The sequence below is a fragment of the Eriocheir sinensis genome, chromosome 36 (assembly GCF_024679095.1).
Source record: "Eriocheir sinensis breed Jianghai 21 chromosome 36, ASM2467909v1, whole genome shotgun sequence".
NCBI lineage: Eukaryota > Metazoa > Arthropoda > Malacostraca > Decapoda > Varunidae > Eriocheir > Eriocheir sinensis.
The window spans coordinates 6,270,115-6,291,968 of record NC_066544.1 but is presented as its reverse complement, the minus strand read 5'-3'; the positions used below and the strand labels follow the sequence as shown (position 1 = coordinate 6,291,968).

The 21,854-nt window shown below is 38.8% G+C and overlaps 1 protein-coding gene across 2 annotated transcripts; it reads right to left on the bottom strand.

Moving 5' to 3' along the window:
- Positions 1-11: 11 nt before the first annotated feature.
- On the bottom strand, positions 12-21,432 carry LOC127007655 (tetratricopeptide repeat protein 37-like). 2 transcript variants are annotated; one of them, XM_050878859.1, is made up of 24 exons: positions 21,291-21,432; positions 17,016-17,104; positions 16,413-16,514; positions 15,651-15,784; positions 14,648-14,846; positions 14,279-14,495; positions 12,677-12,823; positions 12,212-12,468; positions 10,804-11,007; positions 10,231-10,500; positions 9,942-10,102; positions 8,551-8,686; positions 8,146-8,339; positions 7,770-7,958; positions 6,539-6,762; positions 6,066-6,250; positions 5,620-5,831; positions 5,397-5,517; positions 5,092-5,245; positions 4,798-4,951; positions 3,371-3,545; positions 2,846-3,070; positions 2,582-2,746; positions 12-2,453 (listed from the first exon to the last, which is right to left on the bottom strand). In XM_050878859.1, the coding sequence occupies exons 2-24, from the start codon at positions 17,097-17,099 to the stop codon at positions 2,349-2,351; spliced, it is 4,014 nt and encodes a 1,337-aa protein (XP_050734816.1). In that variant the 5' UTR covers positions 17,100-17,104; positions 21,291-21,432; the 3' UTR covers positions 12-2,348. The 2 variants fall into 2 exon arrangements, with proteins under 2 accessions (XP_050734816.1, XP_050734815.1); XM_050878858.1 differs by having other exon boundaries at positions 17,016-17,103; positions 21,284-21,431.
- Positions 21,433-21,854: the final 422 nt, after the last annotated feature.

Below are 21,854 nucleotides of genomic sequence, written 5' to 3'. Positions count from 1 at the left end.
AAAACTAGCTGTGTAAATAAAAGTTTAATTTTCATTTGATGTCAAAAAGTGTACATAAAATAATACATTTTGATTTTGCACAACACACCGTGCAAGTCTCACCTCTCACCAGTCTTCTTTCACTAAACAGATCTTGTCTTCCCCTTCCACAAAACTTAATCACTAAAAGAATTGTCGTAATAGTATGTAGTCGCAGAAACACCCTCTGGAAAGTCAGATATTCCTCAACTGAATAACAGAAAGGCTTTATGTAAACAAAACCTTTTTATTAACTCAATGCTGGGGTGGGGATGATTAATGGATAATTTTCATGGTAAGGGTCTAGAAGATAAGAGGCATTGGTCAGTGAATCAGTGGACCATAAGGATAAGATAGGGAAGTGTATATTGTGAAGCATCTTCCACAATTCTAGGAATCCTCTGCATCTTAATGGGCCAGGAACATTCCATCAATCATCTTTTTTGAAAAGTTCATTTCTTGTATGGCTCCAAGGCTGTGTAACACAATCACTGTCAATTAACAGTTAAATTCTATTTAAGGTTTCAAAAGGCAATTTAAAAACTTTTCTTTTTGAGAAACTACAATTTTGAGAAGGGTGCTGTGATGGATAATCACAGAGTTTTGCTAATGTCGGTCTTATTGTCTTCATTAATGTTTAATACACAGTAGTACTGTAGTACTTGAATTTTCTTTTCCAAATGCTAATAAATTCTTCAGAACTGGCTCTTTGGAGAAAAGTAACATTATTATTATTACTCTTGTTTTCCAAATAGCCAAGCATATTTTTTTCATTCAATTCTTTATAGTAAGAAAGATTCCAGCAGATTCTATTGGAACCTCAAGGCTTACCCTTGATAAAATAGATACATTGATGTGAGACACAGGCAGAGGAATGTTACCTGGCAAGTTGGGTATCTACAGTAACATTTTGCAGTTATTTGTCTTCTAGAAGTTAGCTCCTGATGCATAAAAGGATGCTTGTTTTATGGTAATGAGCAAACTACATCAGAAATAGCCAAGTATAAGAAGGCTTTACTTTTGAGCTTTCAATACAGCTTGCATCATCCTGATCTTAACCCTGTAATCTGCTGTGGCTAAGCAGGGTATCAAAAAGGCCTCAAATAAGACAATTCTGACTAGTGTTCTGGAAAGTCACCAGCCTCAAACTTTTGTAATTTAAGATGTAGTATGAATCTATTAACCCCTTCTTTACTGAATATGTGTTTTGATGTACAAGTGTGCATCACACGAAAACAGCCATGCCACACCGGAACTGCTGGTGATGTACGCTCATACACCATGTAACGAATGGCAGAATCTGGGCCTCAGGGGAGGCTGGTAACTCTGTTTCTGTGGTTTTCGTGATGGCAACTCCTCTCGTGTTTTGCCAACAAAACAGTGAATGATGTGTGACGTCGTAATACATCATAACACTACCGCAAATGGCTTGCTCCCTATCTATGATGTAACCTCTTGTACACCAATCATTATTCTTTATTATTATTTCAAATATATAGCATGACAATCTCCGATGACATAAGGCAATAATTACACGGCAGTTGCCTTTGGCTGTCTATGAGAGGAAGTGCCCAGGATATTTTACTTTCCATCATGGCATCGCCTGCAGTCTTACCATGCGGACTATTTCATTCCTCATGACGCTGATTTAGAAATGTCAGACGATGACGAGACATTGTCTGATATATCAGTGAACGACAGTGACACTGATTACGACCCAGGGAAAGATAGTGACATTGACAGCGCTGATATGAGTGATGATGGAGAGGCAGAGGGGGTGGATAGTAAAGCCATGCTTTCAGCAAGTGGTTCTCACTTGCCATCTCCATCACAGGTTTCCACATGTTTCGAGCTGCTGTCAGATCCATTTGCTGATGCTCGCCCTAGCGTTCTGCCTAGTGTGGAAGAGGATTTTGTTGATGTGCATCCAGGTATTGTTGCACATCATGAATCACATCCAATGACTGCACTTGACTGTTTTCAGTTGTTTATTACAGAGGATGTAGTGAACTCGCTGTGTGCGTGGACAAACACTCGTGCAGCATGTTTTTTTAGAGAGAAACCCACAGTATATAAAAAGACTGCAAGGAGCGAACAGTTTGGTCGCTACCATAAAATATACACAACCCCCCACACTGCGGGAAGTATAGCTGTCAGGTCGGTATGTCGGGGTAACGCAATGTTTACACACGCGGCGGTGCTTGGTAAAGAAGGGGTTAATACATTATTTAATATTGTCCTAGATCCACAATAACATGTTAATATATGTAGAAAAAGAGCTCAAGTACAGTTAGAGCAATGCTACACTTATAAAACAATATCACAGCCATTTATGCAACCTTTTCCATATTTGTTGCTAAAGTCTTGAGCCAAGAAGACACACCTGGAGATGCCTTCTGGGACCAGATATGAGCTACCTGACAAATCTTCTGGCTCTGATAGGAAGCAGAAAAAAAAATTAATATTGAGAAACAGATGCCATTAATCATTTGTTAAAATAAAATTTGTTTATGTTCAACTTGCAAGAGCAAATTATTCCACATAGATCTCACTACATTCTTACCTGTGCCTGTCCTGATGCAACTTGGGCAGCAAGAAACATGGCCCATGCCTCTGGGGAACCCGGGCACATGAGGATAGCACGCTGGGCCTGCCGTAGACCAACCTTACTCTTGCTCTTCTTTGCCCTCTCTAACTCAATGGTGGCCAGCACGCTTGTTACTGTATCCTGTTGTTATGTTATGTTTAGTTGTCACACACATTAAAATAACTCAAGTTTATATTCCAATAGTCACCAGGAAAAAAATAATCCCTGAGCCCAAAATACCTGAGCAATGGTTTTGTGCAGCCCAGATGCCTGAGTAAGCTTAGCAGCAGCTGAGGCACAAGCAGAAGCAGCAGTGGTGGTAGCAAAGATGTTGACACCCTGAGCCTCTCTGGAGCTGGGCAGGTGTGTGAGGAGGTGCTGGGCCAGTGCCCGCCACAGAGGGGCGCTGGACGGGTGCTGGTGAATGGTTCTGCTCAAGATACACCGAGCCTCTTTTATGTTGCCCTGAGAGAAAATGACAAATTAAAGCCAAATAATTGAAATAAAACTAACAAATGATCTGTGCTCTTATATATATATATATATATATATATATATATATATATATATATATATATATATATATATATATATATATATATATATATATATATATATATATATATATATATATATATATATATATATATATATATATATATATATATATATATATATAAAACAAATGTCATATCATAGGTGAGAAAAATAATAGCTTATTCAACTGACAGCATGAAAAAGTCACCCAAAATTTTGGAACAGTACTTTGGCTGTGGCCTCAGCAGCTCTGAGGAATGCTATGTGATGAAGGTGGTCCTTGTGGTGCTGATGTGGGATGAGCTCAGCCAACGCAGCATTGGTCAACACCGCATCGCCCAGCACCAGGCCTAAAGCAGCCAGCACCAACAGGCCACGCAGTGATGCCCCCTGCAACTGAGACCTGAAAGAATTTACATCAGATTATTGGTATTACCACAGCTTTGAACACCTATGTAAATAGCTTGAAGCAATGAAGAATTAAATATTTAAGATACAGGCAACCATCACTATTCAATTGATCACTTAACCAATCTTGAACTTCCCCCACCAAAATTCAATATACGATTCTCTAGGATCAGTTATTTGAATGTGTGATATGTGGTGTAGACATATGATCACCATACTGCACAGGGGTCTTTACACACACACACACACACACACGACTAAGTTCGATGACAATACATAACAAACTCAAATCCTTTCTGCTACATTTAGGTAAATATAGATACACACATACATACAAATTGCATGCCACCTTATCACTGCCTAACCATCGCCTATAGTCTCAAACTTTTTGTTGTTTAAATGATTACTGCAAAGAAACATTGGAGTTTGTTGGGTCTTTTTCATTATTATTGGCTGGCTAGGAATGCTTCCCCATTAAACTAGTTATAATGCTATTTGTAGCTATATAACTGATCATTATGAACTTTTGAGGAGCTCAACCCAATTATATAGAGAGGGATGCCTGTATAAGGATTAAAGCATTCGACAACTCTCTCCTTGTGGTACAGTCTTGGAGCTATGCATTGAAATTTGCCTCAATGCAGTAAAGTCTTGTCAATTTGTCTATTCTAAATACTTTATTGACTTGTTTCAGACTAACAATGCATCCTACAGTTGCTATCAAGTACTTATTATTTCCATATTCTTGCATACAATGTCTGTGAATCCTTTTTATGCCTTATTTTTATAATATAATAGAACCATTAACTGCTGTAAAACCATAGAAATTTTCATTAATAGCTATTATGTTATGATGAGTGAAACACTGGGAATAAATATAAAATATGCTAACAAAAAAAAGAGTCCAGGTCAAATCTTTTTGTTAGCTCAAACTGTACTAAATCAATGAGGGGAGACTGAGTTGTCGAACGCTCAAATTATGATTACATATTTTGGAAAAAGTACAAGACTCAAAGCATATTATAATTCCCAATCAAATTTACCAATAAAAAATCACTATGACAGCACTTAAACACCTACCAATGTATTAGTCATATTGAAATGGTACACACATCAAGCACTTTTTTTGGAGACTTTCCAATATTTAACCCAACATTATAACACCAGCTATAAGTGTTATCATCGATTAATGCATATACCTTGCTACAAAAGCATATTTATTAAGTTTACACCCATCGTTAAATTACCCTTGGAAAAGTAGTTTCTTGGCTTCCTCAGAGTTCTGGAATTTATACTGTAGTGATGCCAAAGCAACAAGAATGTGAGATTTCTGGGAGTCATCAGGAGCCAGCCAGTGGAGGGCAGCTGTGTACCCGTTGTAGGCTTCCTCAAACTTTCCAGCTGAAATAAAGGAGGCATATTGGCAGGACACCAGGGAAAAGACGTAACCAACCACAAACAGGTGCAAGTCTGTCAAAAGTGAAAAACAGTACAACAGCAATTGAAATCAAGCTAACATGGAATGATGAATAACTACAAACCTTTTAAACTGGCCAGAGCTAAACCACACTGGGTGAAGTAGTCTGGTTGTTTGATTGCTGAGAAGTGCACCATGGCCTCCTCAGCACGCCCCTGAGCGGTGAGGGCGCGGCCAAGATTGGCAAGAACACCATCCAGCAAGTTCTCAGATTCATCCTAACAGAAAAATGTAAATTATTCTGAGAACATTTTCTCTACCTGACACTTGTTCTCAAAATGTTGTGAAGGTACTTCACATGCAATAACCTACATTAATATATGAAGCCCTGAGTTTATGGATCAATTGCACAATTTTTAGGATCATTACCTGGCCTTGCTTCAAAATACTGATTGCCATTTCATAAGCTTGGGTTGCTGATTGGTAAAGTCCCATCATCTCCAAAGTCAGGCCTGTCATGTTGAGGCCAACAGCATCCTCTTCCACTGCCCTAAAGCATTTACATAGTTATTCATAAGTTATACATATAAAGCTATCAATATTCAATTACTTTTAAACAATAATGAGGCTGTAACATGAATTACTGTCTCACCGGGTGTAGAATACGGTGCAGTCTGTGGCTGTGGGTAATGCCTGCTTCAGGGTATCCTGAACCCTCCGCTGGTCTTGCTTTACACGGTCACAGGCTAAGTCGGTCACATGGTGAGCGTATCCTATGCAGCTTTCCAGTTGGATCCCCAGTAGAGTGGTGTGACGGAACAAGTCAAACATTTCAGAATGACCAATACTTTCAGCCACCAGTGCCTGAGTAAAGAAAGCTATTCTTTCAACCTGACAAAAGCATACAGCTTGAGAATTACACATCTGAATCAAAAGTACAACTACATTAAGTTTTAATGTGACATTCCCTCAAAAACAGTTGTCCCTATATACCAATAGGTGAACAGATTTTGCATCCAAACATCGTGGTTAGTATTAACGTTTTTTTTTATTTTACTATGTGCATTCAGTAAGAACCCATGTGGTGTGCAAGCTTACCTGGCCGACCCAGCAAGTGACATACGAGGGGTCCAAGGACTGTGCCTGAGAGAAGGCCTCATGAGCCAGCTGAGTCTTGCCATGTTTCAAGTAGAAGGCTCCAAGGTTGGTCCAGGAAACAGTAGATGGCTGGCACATGCATGCCTTAATGAGGGAGTGCTGAGCCAGTGCATTGTTGCCAACCCCTGCAGAAAAAACAGGAACTCTAAGTAATTACTTTTTTTAATGTTTCAGACTGTAAAGAGTGATACAAGTTTGTTAGGTGGAGATATATATAATGTGCTATAAGGTTGAGCAGGTTAGATGTAAATAAAAAAATAAAAAAATATGTGACTGGGATAACAATTGTTATGAAATTAACAGCACAAAAGGCTTATGAAAAAAGTAGTTAAAGCTTGAATGGAATGATGTTGGAAATAAAAATAAAAAAGCTATGCCCAGGCAATAGCAAAATATGGTGACCATTGTCTTACATTTGTGCGAGGCCACAATGCCAAGAGAGGTCCACATTTGGGCACTGGAGGGGTCCAGGGTAAGGCCCTTCTTAATGGCTTGGACAGAACGAATCAGCAGGTCCCTTGCCACAGCTTCTTCATTGTTTTTTTCCTGGACTTTCGCCTGCAAATATGTGCTCAGACCCAGGTCATGCCACAGCATTGGATCCTCTGGACTCGTTTGCAGAGCTAGACCGTAGCACCTGAGAGAGGAAGACAATCCAGTGCAACAGTTTTAATTAATCAAGAAAGCTATTCAACAGATTTATCAATAAGTAGAGTTATTAAGGGGCTATTACACTAGGCAAATTTTCCGTGGATCTTCAGTCAAACCACGATTTCCGCTGGCGTGGTTTTCATTTGTTTTCATTTGCTGCTGCTGATGATGGTGAGTAATACTGTCGTCCTGTGAAATCTAGCGTAGCTTTGGAAGATCGTGGACACGTCAGAAAACCACGGAAATATGAAAACCACGCCAGTGGAAATCGTGGTTTGACTGAAGATCCACGGAAAATTTGCCCAGCGTATTAACCCCTTTATTATACTATGGACATAGTACTAACATCCTTCTCCATAACAACAAAAGATCTGTCTTCTAAAGCACATTACTCATTTAGAAGTTCTGTGACTCTCTACTGTGAGATAATACAATCAGTAAGTTAGTGTTGATATTATGTCACAATGGGATGTCACACTAGCCATGTGTCCTGGGGTAATGGGAGCCATGCAGCCATGTGCAGCTAAAGTGTATGCCCCCAACTTTACCCCTGTTATTCACAGCTTTGCCATTACAAAATCTTGCATACCTAGCATGGTAATCACAGCTAAATATCACAAAAATCTTGTCTGTACTGAAAATATGATCCAAGACATAACTGCTAGTGGTGGTCAGCTGTGGCCCTGAACTGGTGTTTGACGTCAAAGTAGGGGTGCAGCGGCGACGTGCAGTAATCTCAAACTTTGACTATTTTTCATAAATATGAAAATGGGTAGAAAAATTATACTCCATTTTTTTTTTGTGTGTGTGTGGGGGGGGGGGGAAGGGGGGGAGTTTGGTGTATAATACCAGTACATTTTCTTGAAGGGGCCTGCTGGTCAACCTCAGCCCATAATGGATGCTATCAACTCAAGTTACACCTCTGAGATCTCTACAAACCAATTGATAATCAAGAAATCTGTCCTCCGATTTGAATCAAAGAGGACGACATACCTGGTCCCAATCTGAAGGGCTTGCAACTTGGTCACCTCCACAACCTCTTCAAGGTCCTCTACTTCCCTATGAACCAGCTTGCCTGGCAGGCTGAAGGGGGCAAGGGAAGGTGGCAAGGGGTACAGCATCATGCATGCATCTCCCATGAGCTTCCAGATGCAGGAAAACTCTGGCTTCATGCTGGCAGCCCTGTTATCAAAATAACATTTAGAAAATAACAAAGGGAATACAAGTATATCATTATAAATAATTCTAAATATGGAAATAATTATGAAGTGATTCATTATTTTAATTATAAATACATGATGATACAGAAAAATAAAGTATGTGCATTGGTAATTTATATATCTAAAATTAGAAAGCAGTCCTGTATCACCTTATGAGGCAGGTAATGACTTGGGTGCAGGCATCCTTCACATTTGACAGGAAGAACTGTTCCTGGTGCTTCCTAGCACTTGACAGGAGAGTCTCTGCCAGTCCCACCAGAGAAATCACCTTCACAGGTCTCATGGGCTCCCACTTCAGCACGGCCTCAAAGTCCTCTATTGCCTGCATATTCTCTCCCAGTATCTGAATTGAAATGACAAGATCAATGAAGGAACACATGCAGTTGTGCTTGCTCATAAAAAGACAGGGCAATTGCAACACCTGTTTTCACAGGACAAGAAAACATGAAAAAATACCTACAATTCATCCAAATGTTTAAAAATTATGAAACATGATAGATTTTTGATAGATACATTAATGCATACAAAAAAGATGTGAAAAGACACCTAGGTACCTGTTTGAGGTGTGCAATCTGATAGCGAGGATAGAGTGCAGCAGGATTAAGATGCGAGGCATAAGTAAAGACCTTGAGGGCAGCAGTGTGGGCTCCCCTGGCCAGGTAGGTGTCTCCAAGGCACTCGTACCCTGGACTGCAATGTAGGATTAAAAATATTCAAATGTATCTCCTTCACTAGCCAATGCCAAGTTTATTTCTAATTCTTAATAATCATTAAAATATTTTTAACCATTGTCTGTTCTCTAATCCGTGATGCTCACTTCCTCTCTCTCTAAGTTATAACTAGCATTTTTCTCCTGATTCCTCTCTGTGAACTTCTTAACCTTTTCTCTAAATCTTTTGTAAGGCGCTGTATGTTAGGACTAGCAAAATGCGCTGACTATACACCTTTCTCTTCAGGGAGAGTGGCAGATTGTTATTTGTGATATCACTATGTCCATCAACTCCTCATGTTTCCAGATAAACATATACCCCACTAAATTCAAACTAAACTGACAGTTAGTCTAACATAGTTGTTGTAGGAGATTAGGTAATGAAACTGACAATGTTGGAGGAATGAGAAAGGGGGGACAATAACAATGCTTAATAAAACTTGATAAAGGAACCTGTTTGAGTGACTTACCCCGAGAAAAGCGATCCCAGGGTTGGAGAGAGCCATTGTCAGGTGACTGGTTGACCAAAAAATCGAGTCTCTCAGAATTGGAAAAATAGTACCTCAGCGCCTTTGGAATATTGGAGCGCATAGGACAGTGAAAACCAGAACGTTCTAAACCTATTTGTATGGCTGTGGCAGCTGTCAATAAATGGGATTAAGCCGAGCGCTGGCAACCCCTGGGACATGCAAGGGAGGACCACGTGCGACGAGGCAAGACGAGGGATGTGAGCGTAAATGACATGTAGCATGTACATATATTTGTAACTACTAATATACACCTCACCTATATCTTTTTTTTTTTTAGTTTATCTATAATTTATAAATAAGATGTGCTACGAGACGAGGCAAGACGATTGAGGTGGGTGAAATGAATGCTGTGGGGATAGTGGGTAGTCCTGAGTATTGCCATATATTACATGATCCAGTCCAATTTTCAGCCATCTAGACCTACTGGCGCGGTTTCTGTACGTGTTAAAAAATCGCGCTCAATTGAGGCTTGTCGCCTCTCCTCGGGGAAGCCTCAATTGAGGTCTGTCGCCGTTCTCAGGTTAAAAAGTATAGTTTTCCACAGAGAAGTGTTAAAACATGGAACAGCTTGCAGGAAGAGGTGGTGGAGGCAAACAGTGTCCAACAAATGAAGGAAAGGCTGGATAAATGTAGATATAGAGACGGGACTATTAGAGATTAGCTTGGGCCTGGTAGACTACAAATAGGTAAGTACAAAAACACACACCCATCCTCTGGATTGATGGTGAGGGCACACTGGAAGGCCTGAATGGCTGGGTCATGGTTATGGAAAGCCAGGTGGTGTAGCCCCAGCCTCAGCCACGCCCACCCACAGGAGGCTCGCCCGCCTTCCCTAGTCACACGGTGCAAGAGCTGGATGTTTGCCTCCTGTGGGAAAATCATGAAGGTAATGTTAAGTAATGATGTAGTATTCAGTAACATCTTCAGGACTATAATGTTACTCATGTGACCAAAATTCAATGTAAAAATGTTAAAAAGTTTTCTGCTGAACATACATATTTTCCCAAGACCCTGTACAGGTCTGAGAGAGCTGCACCAACATCATCGTCACTGGGGCTGAGAGATAAGGCTTTCTCATAGCATTTGAGAGCCTTCTCCATGTTGTCTTCATGTCGGAAGAAGTGGCCCAGATACATAAATGCATGGGCCAGTTTAGGGTCCAGCTTCCCTGCCCTCATGCAGCTTATCTGAGCTTGTTTCATCTCCCCAGCCTCAAAGTAACTTCGTCCCAACTCCAGGTGACCCTCAGCATACTCTGGCTCTTCCTATAAAGGTTGTGGAAGGTTAGTTTATTGTCAACACATTTCTGTTCACATCTGTGCCTTCTACATAAGCAATATTTGACTTTTAAGATTTTATAGTTTTCAATAAATACAGAGTAAAAACTCCATTTTTGAAAACCTAAACAGAGTAGAAACACTGGCTTCAGTAGTAAAAATTTACAGAAAACTCATTAAACTGAATGGATAAAACTAATAGTTGCATAAGTCTTGGAGCTGAACTTCACATCCTGAAATGAACTAATACATCTGAAGCAATGCTACAAGAACAGAATATTTAACACCAACCTTGACTAACTCCATCAAAAGCTGTCTGGCTTGCTGCTTCTCTCCTTGGGCCCGCAACAAGGAGGCTGAGAGGAACTTCAGTTGGTGTCTTGGCCCAAAGATGTCCTCCAATTCTTTCAGACATTCACTAGCCAAGGGAAACTCAAGAAGCTTTATCTTTGACCTGACCAACAGCAGTCCACAGTCCAAATCAGTTTTGTAATACTGTCAAGAGAAAAGCAGGATTGTTATACAATTAAGAGATGAAATCAATTCTACATATGTTTACACCACCATCATCATTGTAATTATCATAATAGTCATGGTAATAAAAGTATTAACCCTCTCGGGCACCGTAAGTTTCCAATAAGTTTCTGTTCCACTCACCATCAGGCCCAACCGGCCTTTTTTCGCCGCCACGATACTCTACGTTCCTGGATGTATTTTACCCACACAGATGTATCGTACCCCAATAAATTTGGTATCACTGGCTTCATAAAGACTTGTACTAGAACATGTGCAAATAAAAATAGAGGAAAATATATATATATATATATATATATATATATATATATATATATATATATATATATATATATATATATATATATATATATAAACAATACAAACTTGTTTCGTCTCCATATAGAGTATTGTAGACAATAAATCCTAAGTACCAACTCTTCCCCACTCGATAGCTTGAAATTTTGTGGGCCAACTTTTTTAGCCAAATATACGTTTCGAAGTGGAATTTAGTGAGGATTCTTATGGTATCCTCAAAGTTCTCATACGCCTATTAGTTACCGAGTTACACTGAAAAAATTGTATTTTTTTCCTCTCCCGTCAGAGTAGGCTAACAAATAAAAATCGCTCAAAGCTCCTCATCAATGCTCCTCAGAAAGGTTGCCATATGTTACCATTAAGAAACTTATCCCAACAAATGACGCTCCCAAATTTGTTGCACTTTCACCGAAAACTTAATTTTTAATCAATTTTTTAAACTTTTATGACGCATTTCGCGTCATCGTGCGCCAGGACCTTTTACCCTTTGATGACGCGAAATGCGTCATCATGCGCGCGAGGGTTAATAAGAACTACAATAACAATAAAAACAATAAAAATAATAATTATAATAATAATAATAATAATAATAATAATAATAATAATAATAATAATAATAATAATAATAATAATAATATCATTTATAATAAAAAACATCTTCCATTGACATGGTTGTGCAAAACAGAATCATTTATCTTATTGGAGAGATTATCATTTAGTTTCTATGATGAAATCCTGAGAAACATTACCCAAAGAAGAAGAAAAAAAAAGTACTAAAAGATTACCCATTGAAATGGGCCCCCAATGCACTGACATACAATGAAGACAAATCAACCTCTGCATGCTGTTCCTCACACACCCTACTCACTTCTTGCAGCATGTTCACGGCCTGCTTGAGGTGGTTCTTGTGGCCCATGTACACCAGAGCCCGGGCCTGCATCAGTTTTAGCTTGGTCTCATAAGTCTGGGGATTTTCTCCACCAGGTATTGTGCAGCTCTTGTCACTGGACAGGATGGCCAGCGATTTCCTGCAGGATGTCTCAAGCCCCGGCCAGTCACTGCTCTCTTCCTGGATGGAGCGTAGAAGCTCCCACCCCAAGAGGTTGTTTTTTACTTTGTCGGCACCTTTAACAAAAAATGGAGTGAAATGAGATACTAGTCAATAATCATTTCAATTGTAGCATCACTATGGTAATATGTAATCCTATTCATTGCACTAATTTAACCTTTGAATGAGTCATAATAAGAAAATGTACAATAGGGCTAATTATGACTGCCTTGTTCAGGGAACTTATACAGCCTCCCACCGATAGGCACTATAAAGTACACTTACCCAGCCTTAGATGGGCCTTTGCCTCCACTAGCCTCCCTTCTTGTTTATACACCATCCCCTGCGCCAGGTTGCCCCAGGGAGAAACGTTGTTGATGCTCAGGAGCTTTGTTATATACTTATTGGTTTCCTCCTGGTTTAGCACAAACTCTGGGAGTCATGTGATAAAAAATAATTAAACATTAGATATTTGTAAAATGAAAAATGCAAAACCCAAAATTACTAAAACAACTGAGGTCACTGCCTTTGTCTTCTTCACTTCCTATCTTCACAATGAAGGGTGGGGTAGGCCCACAGAGTTATATACCTAGAGCGCGCGAGCCAGACACTCGGGTGTGGCAACCAGAAGTACCTCGGCCGCCATCTTTGGGAGCCCAGTCCAGCCAACTCTGTGCTCCAGCCAGCAACTTCAAAGTGGAGGTAAGTGGTAGGTGGTGGTGGTGGTGGTGCTATAGTGGTGGTGGTGATGCTATAGTGATGGTGGTGGTGGTGGTGGTGGTGCTATAGTGATGGTGCTGGTGGTGGGTGGAGTTGGTTGAGAGAGAGAGAGAGAGAGAGACGGACTGACATGACATAAGTATATGACATAACTCAGGTTTTATACTCTCTCTCTCTCTCGACCAACTCCTCCACCCACCACCACCACCATCACCATCACCACCACCACCACCACCACCACCACCATCAAAACCACCAAACCAGAGTGAGGGAAAGTGGGCTCCCCAAGATGGCTACCGCGCCAGGTTAGCTTGCCTCATCCGCCACCAACCCCACAACACAGGAGCACACGCTCTAGGTATATAACTCTGTGGGTGGGCCCCAAACTCAAGGGACCTAAAAAAACAGTCAGTCAGAGTTACATGGATGTGGTTTTTGAGGATAGGATGAAGACCACAGACAATTAGGGTAAGAGTAAAAAAATCATTAGAAAGTTTCTCTGTTATTTTAGTTGTCCATCTGTTATCAATTCCAAGCATGATATGACCTGCCCAAGCCTATTTCTTATTCTTAATCATCAAAATATTGTAAACCGTAGTCTATTCCCTAATGATGCTCAATTCCTTAATTATTCACAACTTATTCTAGGAAAATGTAAATGTGAAATTTAAAATGTGTGGGTCCATGCCACCACCTCACTCCTCAGTCATGCATTGTTCTAAATGGTCATCTGTGTTGATACTATTCTCGTTGTTCTTATCAGGTGCTTTCCACAAGGTTTCTGGACATAGTTCAGTCACATCAAAACCAAATATTAACAGAAAAGATGGCAAAGTGTCCAAGAGAAGCAGAAAAGTATTGACTTAACAGGAAAAAGTGGTGATGTTGGACAGGTGTAGAAGTGGTATGAACATTATAGGTTTTAGCCATTCACGGAGACATCAAGAATGTAACCCCCACAAAAAAATAAAGTAACACTGTACATTAAAATACTCCATAAAAATAGGGCTTGTAAGGAAAGGCATCTTGTAATAAACACTATCATTAACCAAAATCCATCAATAGCATGATGATGTTTGATAATCTTCTCTGTACTATATTCTGTTTCAGCTAAGATACCTTTGCTTCACAACTTTTCTACACACACATAAAAAGTATGCTTCTTACCCTCTCCTTCCTTAGGATATGCTATCCACTCCACATACATGCGACAGATCCACTCTAGGGGCAAGTAGGTGGGGAAGATCTTGGCCATGTCCTGGGCAGCGGTCACCAGCTTGGTGCGTTGGCCAGTACGGTAGAGGAGCCTCAGGTAGTTCTGGTAGTTGGTCTCATTATCACCCAGGACAGAGTCATTCAGGTTGTGCTCTAAGGCCTCTTGTAACTGACAGTGCAAATACCTGGCATTAAAACACATTTCCTCTATTTCCTTGTTGACATAGTAATTTTTAATATAATGAAATTTAAATACCCCTTTCCCACATGTAACTGCAAGCTTCTGAGAGGGTAAATATTTGCACGGTTGCCAGACACTACCTTGGGAGTGTATTCCTCAGGCAAGTTGCTGACTGCAGAAAGAGTTTGTGCAAGACTTCGCCAAGCCTCTGATATCTTTTTCTCTCCTGTGAGTCGGTCCACCAGGATCCTGAGGGTAGCAGCTGCAGCTAAGTGGTCATCCTTGTCCAACTGCATCTTGGCCAATTTCCGAAAGGTGTTGTCCACCTTCTCATCGTCACTGTCATGTGGTGGAATTGGTAAGTAAAAGAAAAATCTAAATCTCTATTGTTTTTCCTAAATTTTGGGATTCCCTGCCTGCACCTGATATTGTCATTCCATGAATCCTCATTTTTCTATATGGAGTGGCTATCTATATGATATATTATATGATATCTTTTTATGTTAATAATCTACATGAAATCTTCCATAAGCTCTACCTTTTACTAAGGGCTCCACTAATTTATCACATATTCAGCTACTTATTTACTAAAGCTTAAATTCATTCACTCACTAAGACCTCTACTGATTTATTTAACCATTCACTCACTCACTCACTCACCAAGACCAATTAACTCATCAAACCATGCATTCATTTACTCACCAATGCAACCACTAATTCACAACACCGTTCATTCACTCACTGAAGCCTTATTAACTTATCAACCTATTCATTCACTTACTCGACGAGATTTCCAAAAACTTATCAAACCACTCACTCACTGCCTCATCAAAGTCTTCTGTAATTTGCATCACCATTATTCATACATAAAGTCTTCTGTTAACCCGTTTTACTGCGGATTTCCTACAAGAAGACATCACCAAGCCTCAGGAATGGAACCAAAAGTGCCTGCTACAATTCAGTGAAGAAAATGAACAGTCATGCACCTTGGGAGGGGATATCCAGCATACCAATACCACATGGGAAACACTCCACTATCCACCACAGAGAAAGACCTGGGACTATATGTTACCAGGCTAACAGTGAAAGCCAAATCAGTACCAATCACAGCGGACAGGTTAACTCGTCACCCAGTTCACTCACTCCTTCACAATGTTGATCAGTCTGGTGTAGATGATGATGGACTCATCCAGGGTGGAGAGGTCTGGCTGCTTCTCACAGAGCACAGCCAATCCCTGCCAGGCCACAGGGCTGTCTGGCTCTATTTGGGTTGCCATCTGAAAGGAACAACAGTACAGAAGTAAAATCAACCACTTAATCAATTAATATATATATATATATATATATATATATATATATATATATATATATATATATATATATATATATATATATATATATATATATCTCTCTCTGCTAGTGAAATTTAAGTGTTCAAATTTTATTTAGTGGAACTTTCACCTACACAAATAAGGTGGAGTGACCTTGGTATCAATAGCTATAATAGCTACTCAATTTCTTCTGAAAAATCCTCTAAATTACTTCCAAGATTATTTCAAATCTCATTTTACTCAGCATACATATATATATATATATATATATATATATATATATATATATATATATATATATATATATATATATATATATATATATATATATATATATATATATATATATATATATATATATATATATAATATATTTATACTAAAGTGTGTTGCAAAATCAAAAATTTCAACCCTCTTTATCTCAAAGACCACTACTCTCCCTTATTAACATTTGCCCTGATATAAGTGAACATTCTAAACTGAGAGGTCTGCATGGTAACATTATAAATGATTGAATTCAAAGATGTTTAAATTTTCTGATACATTGTTAGGAAATCCATGGGTGCATAATTACCATAAGAGCCTTCTTGGAGTCTTCAAACTTGCCTAGTTCCTGACATGCACGGCCAAAGAACAGCAAGGCATTGTAGTTTTTACGATCATGCTTCAAAGCAATCTGTCAGAAAAATACTTCTTTTATTTAACTGAAAACTCATCATTGAAAACATATCTTAATACTTCTTCAATGAACTGTGAACAAATTTTGTAGATTTAAGAAGTTATGAATGTTATCTAAGTAGAACTTATTCTAAATAACTACTTTCAGATATAAAGTCTGAAGGATAAGAATGCAAAGGGTTCAGCTTTAACTACATTTCATTTCAGCATACAACTCAAGTACACAGCCTTGTTACAAATGATAGACTATAAATTAATATGAATATATCACTATAGATATATAACCAAATTAGTTAATTAATAATTTACCTTGATTATCAATATATGAATGAAAGAAAAACACTAAATAAATAAAAATATATAAATATAGAAAACTTATATTAGAATACATAATGTTATTAAAGATAAAGCTTCAGTTTGAAATGATTGTGAAAACATTTCCTGTCACATATACAATGATCATATAACATCACAGTATGCACATTCACTGGCCACTCACCTTACAGTATTTGCTGACGGCCTCAAAGTCATTATCTTTCATGGCCTTTTTGGCCTCTTTTAGTGCATTCTTGACTTCCGCCATTTTGCTGAAGAATAAAATAATTACTGCACTGGTTTTGGTAAGCTAGGAACTGCATGCATAATTCTGGTAAATTTGCTTACAAATTGCTTGTAAATAACATATGGCATGTTCAGGTGTAAGAAATGAGGAGAGGTATACAAAATACAAAAGTGTATGATGAAAGAAAGGAAACTCTTTCGATACAATAATAAACAACTCTGCAAACTGTAAAACTTCTAGGGATTCTTTCATATTGTACATAATATCAGTGATCTTCAAAAGTCTTTTCTGTACAGAGTACAATAATATCCTTACGGCTCCACTTTGCAGTGGTTAGCACACTTAACTATGAATCTGTGGGCCTGAGTTTGATTCCTGGCCTGGGCAGTCAGTATGCAGCCCACCCAACTGTTCACCCTTCCTTTTGGAATGGTCAATAAATGGGTACCTGGGGACACCTGGGAAAGGTAAACTGCAATAACTTAGATGTTACACTGGCTCTGTGTCAGGGTGATGGGTTCCATCCTGCCACAGGTCACAGGCCAATGGAATGGAGTTGAGCAACGCAGCCATGCGCAGCGATAGCATCTGATCGCAACTTTACCTTTTACAAGACGTGAAAACAGCGGACTCTACCACCGCCGCTGCCTCAACCACGTGTCAGCAACACAATGGCGCAGCATTAAATGCATCACACATATTTATCGAAAGCAATTATAATTAATCAATCGGATCAATTGAACAATTGCCCCCCAGACCGCTCTGGTGGGGCGATTCTTCAGTTAGGCAGAGTTGGGGGGGCAATTCTTCAGTTGATGACAGGACTACAGCGGGCGGCCAAAACCTCACCGGTAGACCTGACATCAGAGGATCAAAACCTCACCCTAACATTTTTGACTAACCTGACACAACTTGTGATCAGTTTTAGCACCATTGGGTTCATGTATTCTGTCTATTGTTCGACATGGCCCGTGACACATTCAAGCCTGTCGTGCTCCCTCTGCTGACTGAGGATCCTTTGTCTGTGATCAATTGGCTTAAACAACATCGACTTTCTTCACTCAAATCTGCAGGAATTTATGTGGCGCGACCGATTTTTACCAATGCATTTGAAAATCAGTGTATTCATTTTTCCACTCAATTCCCTATTAAAAATGCAAAAAATAGTGCTCCACATATGCTGTGTATTCTCACACCCATTTAGTATACATTTACATAACAATAAAACTATTAGTTATAAATAATGCGATATATAGAATATAAGATTATGCATAACAAATGGCCTAAACCAAATATAATATATAATTTCCGATATTTCTAGTTGGGGGGGGCGATTCTTCAGTTGAGCAGAGTTGGTGGGGCGAATCTTCAATTGGGAACTCTGGGGGGGTGATTCTTCAATTGATCCAATTAATCTGACCAAACTTAACCTAACCTAACCTATCTTAACCTGACCAATGGCCCTCTGACAAAATGCCATAATCAGAAATAACCCCCTAACTTCATTACTATCAAGCTGCCTCATTTATGGGCTTCAAAATTATTTGCCTGATATCCCCTATGTTGGCTTGTCATCTTTTCATGATATTAGTATTGAGAAGTTACGTGACTTAATGAAAACTATTAAGGTAACGTACTGTGCGAATGATCCGATGCCCCTATCTGATATAGCTAGTGAGGGAAGCTTCTATGAGCTCTTAAAATTTATTTTATGCATTATAAATTCAAGTATCCAGCAGTGTGTTTTTCCTCAGAGTGAAAAGCTGGGAATTGTCAGACCCACCTTGAAAAGTAAACTTGATCCTCAAAGCCTTTCTTCATATAGACCTGTCTCTAACCTTTCATTTTTGTCTAAGATAGTGGAGAATGTAATTTTAGATCAATTATTGGGATATTTATTGACTATCTATGCCTTACCTGATAAGCAGTCTGCCTATAGGAAGTTATATTCTACAGAATCTGCTCTGTGTAGTGTAACAAATGATGTTCTTGCGTGGTTGGATCAGGGAAAGTTTGGTGTACTAATATTACTTGATTGAGTGCTGCTTTTGATACGGTTGTCCATGAATTGTTACTTGAGGACCTTAAAGCATTTAGTGTGACACATAGGGCACTTGAGTATTTAAAAAGCTATTTGGGAAATAGAAATTACTGTGTACAAGTGGGTGGCTCACTATCTGAGCATCGGGCACTTAGAAGAGGTGTTCCTCAGGGTAGTGTCTTAGGACCTATACTTTTTTGTATTTATACTATTGAGCTTTCATATTTACTAAGTGAGCATGGCGTTACCTTCAATCTTTTTGCTGATGACACTCAGTTTTACTTGGCTGTTAATATATTGAGGATGCTGAAAATAGTCTAACTAGAGTAATGGTTGAGCTTAAAAAATGGATGGATGGGAAGCATTTGAAATTAAATGAAGATAAAACTGAGTGTATGATTATTGGAAACAGAGGGATCATAAGAAGAATGAATGGGTTTCAGAGTTTGACTGTGCATGGTAAAACTATTGATGTAGCTAATAAGGTAAAGGAATTAGGTGTTATTAGATAAACATTTAACTTTCAATGATCAAATTAATGAGATTGTAAGGCTTGCTAGGTTTAATTTACAGAATATAGCTTTTATAAAAAGATATTTAGATGAAAAGTCCCTAAGGATGCTTATACACAACTATGTCATTACTAGATTAGATTACTGTAATTCTTTGTATTATAATTTACCTAGTTATCAGTTAAGAAAAATGCAGCTTATAATGAACAAGTCAGCGAGATTGATAAAAAGGCTGTCGCCCTATGATAGAGTGACCCCCTCACTGATTGGTTTGCACTGGTTGCCTATTAGGGAAAGAATTGTGTTCAAAATATGTGTCTTAACGTATCAGGCAATCATGACGGGTAAACCTGAGTACCTCAGACAGTTGTTACAGCCAGTCAGATTAGGAACAAATGTGGTTTTAAGACATGTGTCAGATGAACATAGGCTGCATGAACCTCGCTATAACACAGACATTGGGCTTAGAGCTTTTAGTAATTGTGCACCTAGCTTATTTAATAAATTGCCAAAAGATGTTAAAGATAGTGTTAATGTAGTCGTATTTAAAAAAAGGCTGAAGACCTATTTAATTACTGATGCTTATGATATGGAAACTATGCGTATCACAGATATTATGATTTGATTTTTTTCCCAGTTTTTTGTATTATGTTATAAACGTGCATTTCTGTGGTGTGTTAGTTTGTTTTGTTTTCATTGTTTGTGGTGTGTTGTAATATAATTGCTAGGCGAAGAAATGCCAATCATTCTGATTTAGTATTAATAAATTCGGATCTTTTCCGTTTGGCGTACAGCGCTAAAATTAATTTTAATATAGATTTTCTTATGTATTTTTTTTCTCCAAAAAATAATGTGATATTCTGATTGACCCATAAATTCATCGCATGATCTCATTAGATATTTATATACATTCTATATATTTAGGTATATTTAGTGTAGTATTAAGTGAATAGGATTTACATTTCTAGTATGTAAAGTGACATATTAACGCAAAATGATATATATTTTTAGTGTGTTAAGTGTAGTACTAAGTCAAAAGGATATAATCTAATATTATTTTGTATATGAAAGTAGCCTCAGATATTTATATTCTTTGTACTTCACATTTATATTTTTGCATTCATGTAATATCGGCTGTGAGGGAATATTATCATTCCTCTACTACTCTGATAGGGTTGTGATATTCTTGTGTTGTGTGTGTGTGTGTGTGTGTGCTTTAGAAATCTATATTGTTTACTGTTTTGCAAGATTGTATTTTATTGTTGAATAATACTGGAGACCTTATAGAGCATCTTTGGGTGGAATGGGGCCTGTAAACCCAATAAAGAATAAAGAATAACAAGATCAACATTATGAGCCAGCTAAGAATTATATAGCTTGAGGATGCTGTTTACCGAAATACCCAATTAAACTGAGACCAACCTTACCTACGTAAAGGGATGATAAGGCTGCAAGTCCTTCTGATTTTACTTCTTTTATTATTCTGACACCATTTCCGGACTACTGTCAAGCCTCATCTCCCTGCCACACGGAGGCGGCTTGGCACCAAACATATTGTCCAAAATCTATGTACAGATTACGTGACCGTCCAAGTTTTGATGGTTGTGGAGAAGAACAATAAGAAACATTTCATAAAACTCTATCATACTTACACGTCCCCTGATAATACGGCTCTGCTGAGCCCTCACGTCAGCATCCCACGACCGCCTGTCTCTTGCTCTTGCTCGCCCTTAAGCTTGATCTTGATGTCACATATGACTTGGGATTTCTCCCAGGTCAGACCTTTGCACGAAGGGTTACTATTTGGTTGTAGGTAGCTGGTAGTCTGTAAAACGACTTGTCGGGGAACTTGTTCGCTTTATTGCTGCACCCCACCACTGCACTAGTGGATGGCATTTCGGCAGAAAGTCTGTCTTGCGGCACCAACGCGGAGCAGATCAAAAGAAGAAGAGGCGCGGTTTGCTTTGCCTCCAACTCGGCCCCGAGCTTGAACTTGATGAGTTGTGCACACAACCTAAAAAATAAAATAAAAATAAAAAAAAACTTACAGAACATTTGGTCCTGGTCTGGTTTTGGAGTCTTCTTTTTCTTCTTCCTTTCCGTGGTGATCCCACATACTTGCATACTAGACTACTCGTCCCCTGTCTCCCTGTATTGTGCCGAGTGAAGTCGGCCTGGGGCCGTGGGTGTGCCCAGTTCATCCAAAACCGATAACTTCACACA

Bases quoted from the DNA above. Each gene is read 5' to 3' on its own strand.
- LOC127007655 (XM_050878859.1), bottom strand. From the start codon at position 17,099: ATGGCGGAAGTCAAGAATGCACTAAAAGAGGCCAAAAAGGCCATGAAA. The intron at 14,496-14,647 runs GTAGTGTCTGGC...TTGCACTGTCAG, and splicing joins CTGAGGAATACACTCCCAAG to TTACAAGAGGCCTTAGAGCA. The intron at 8,340-8,550 runs GTACCTAGGTGT...ATTTCAATTCAG, and splicing joins AGATTGCACACCTCAAACAG to ATACTGGGAGAGAATATGCA.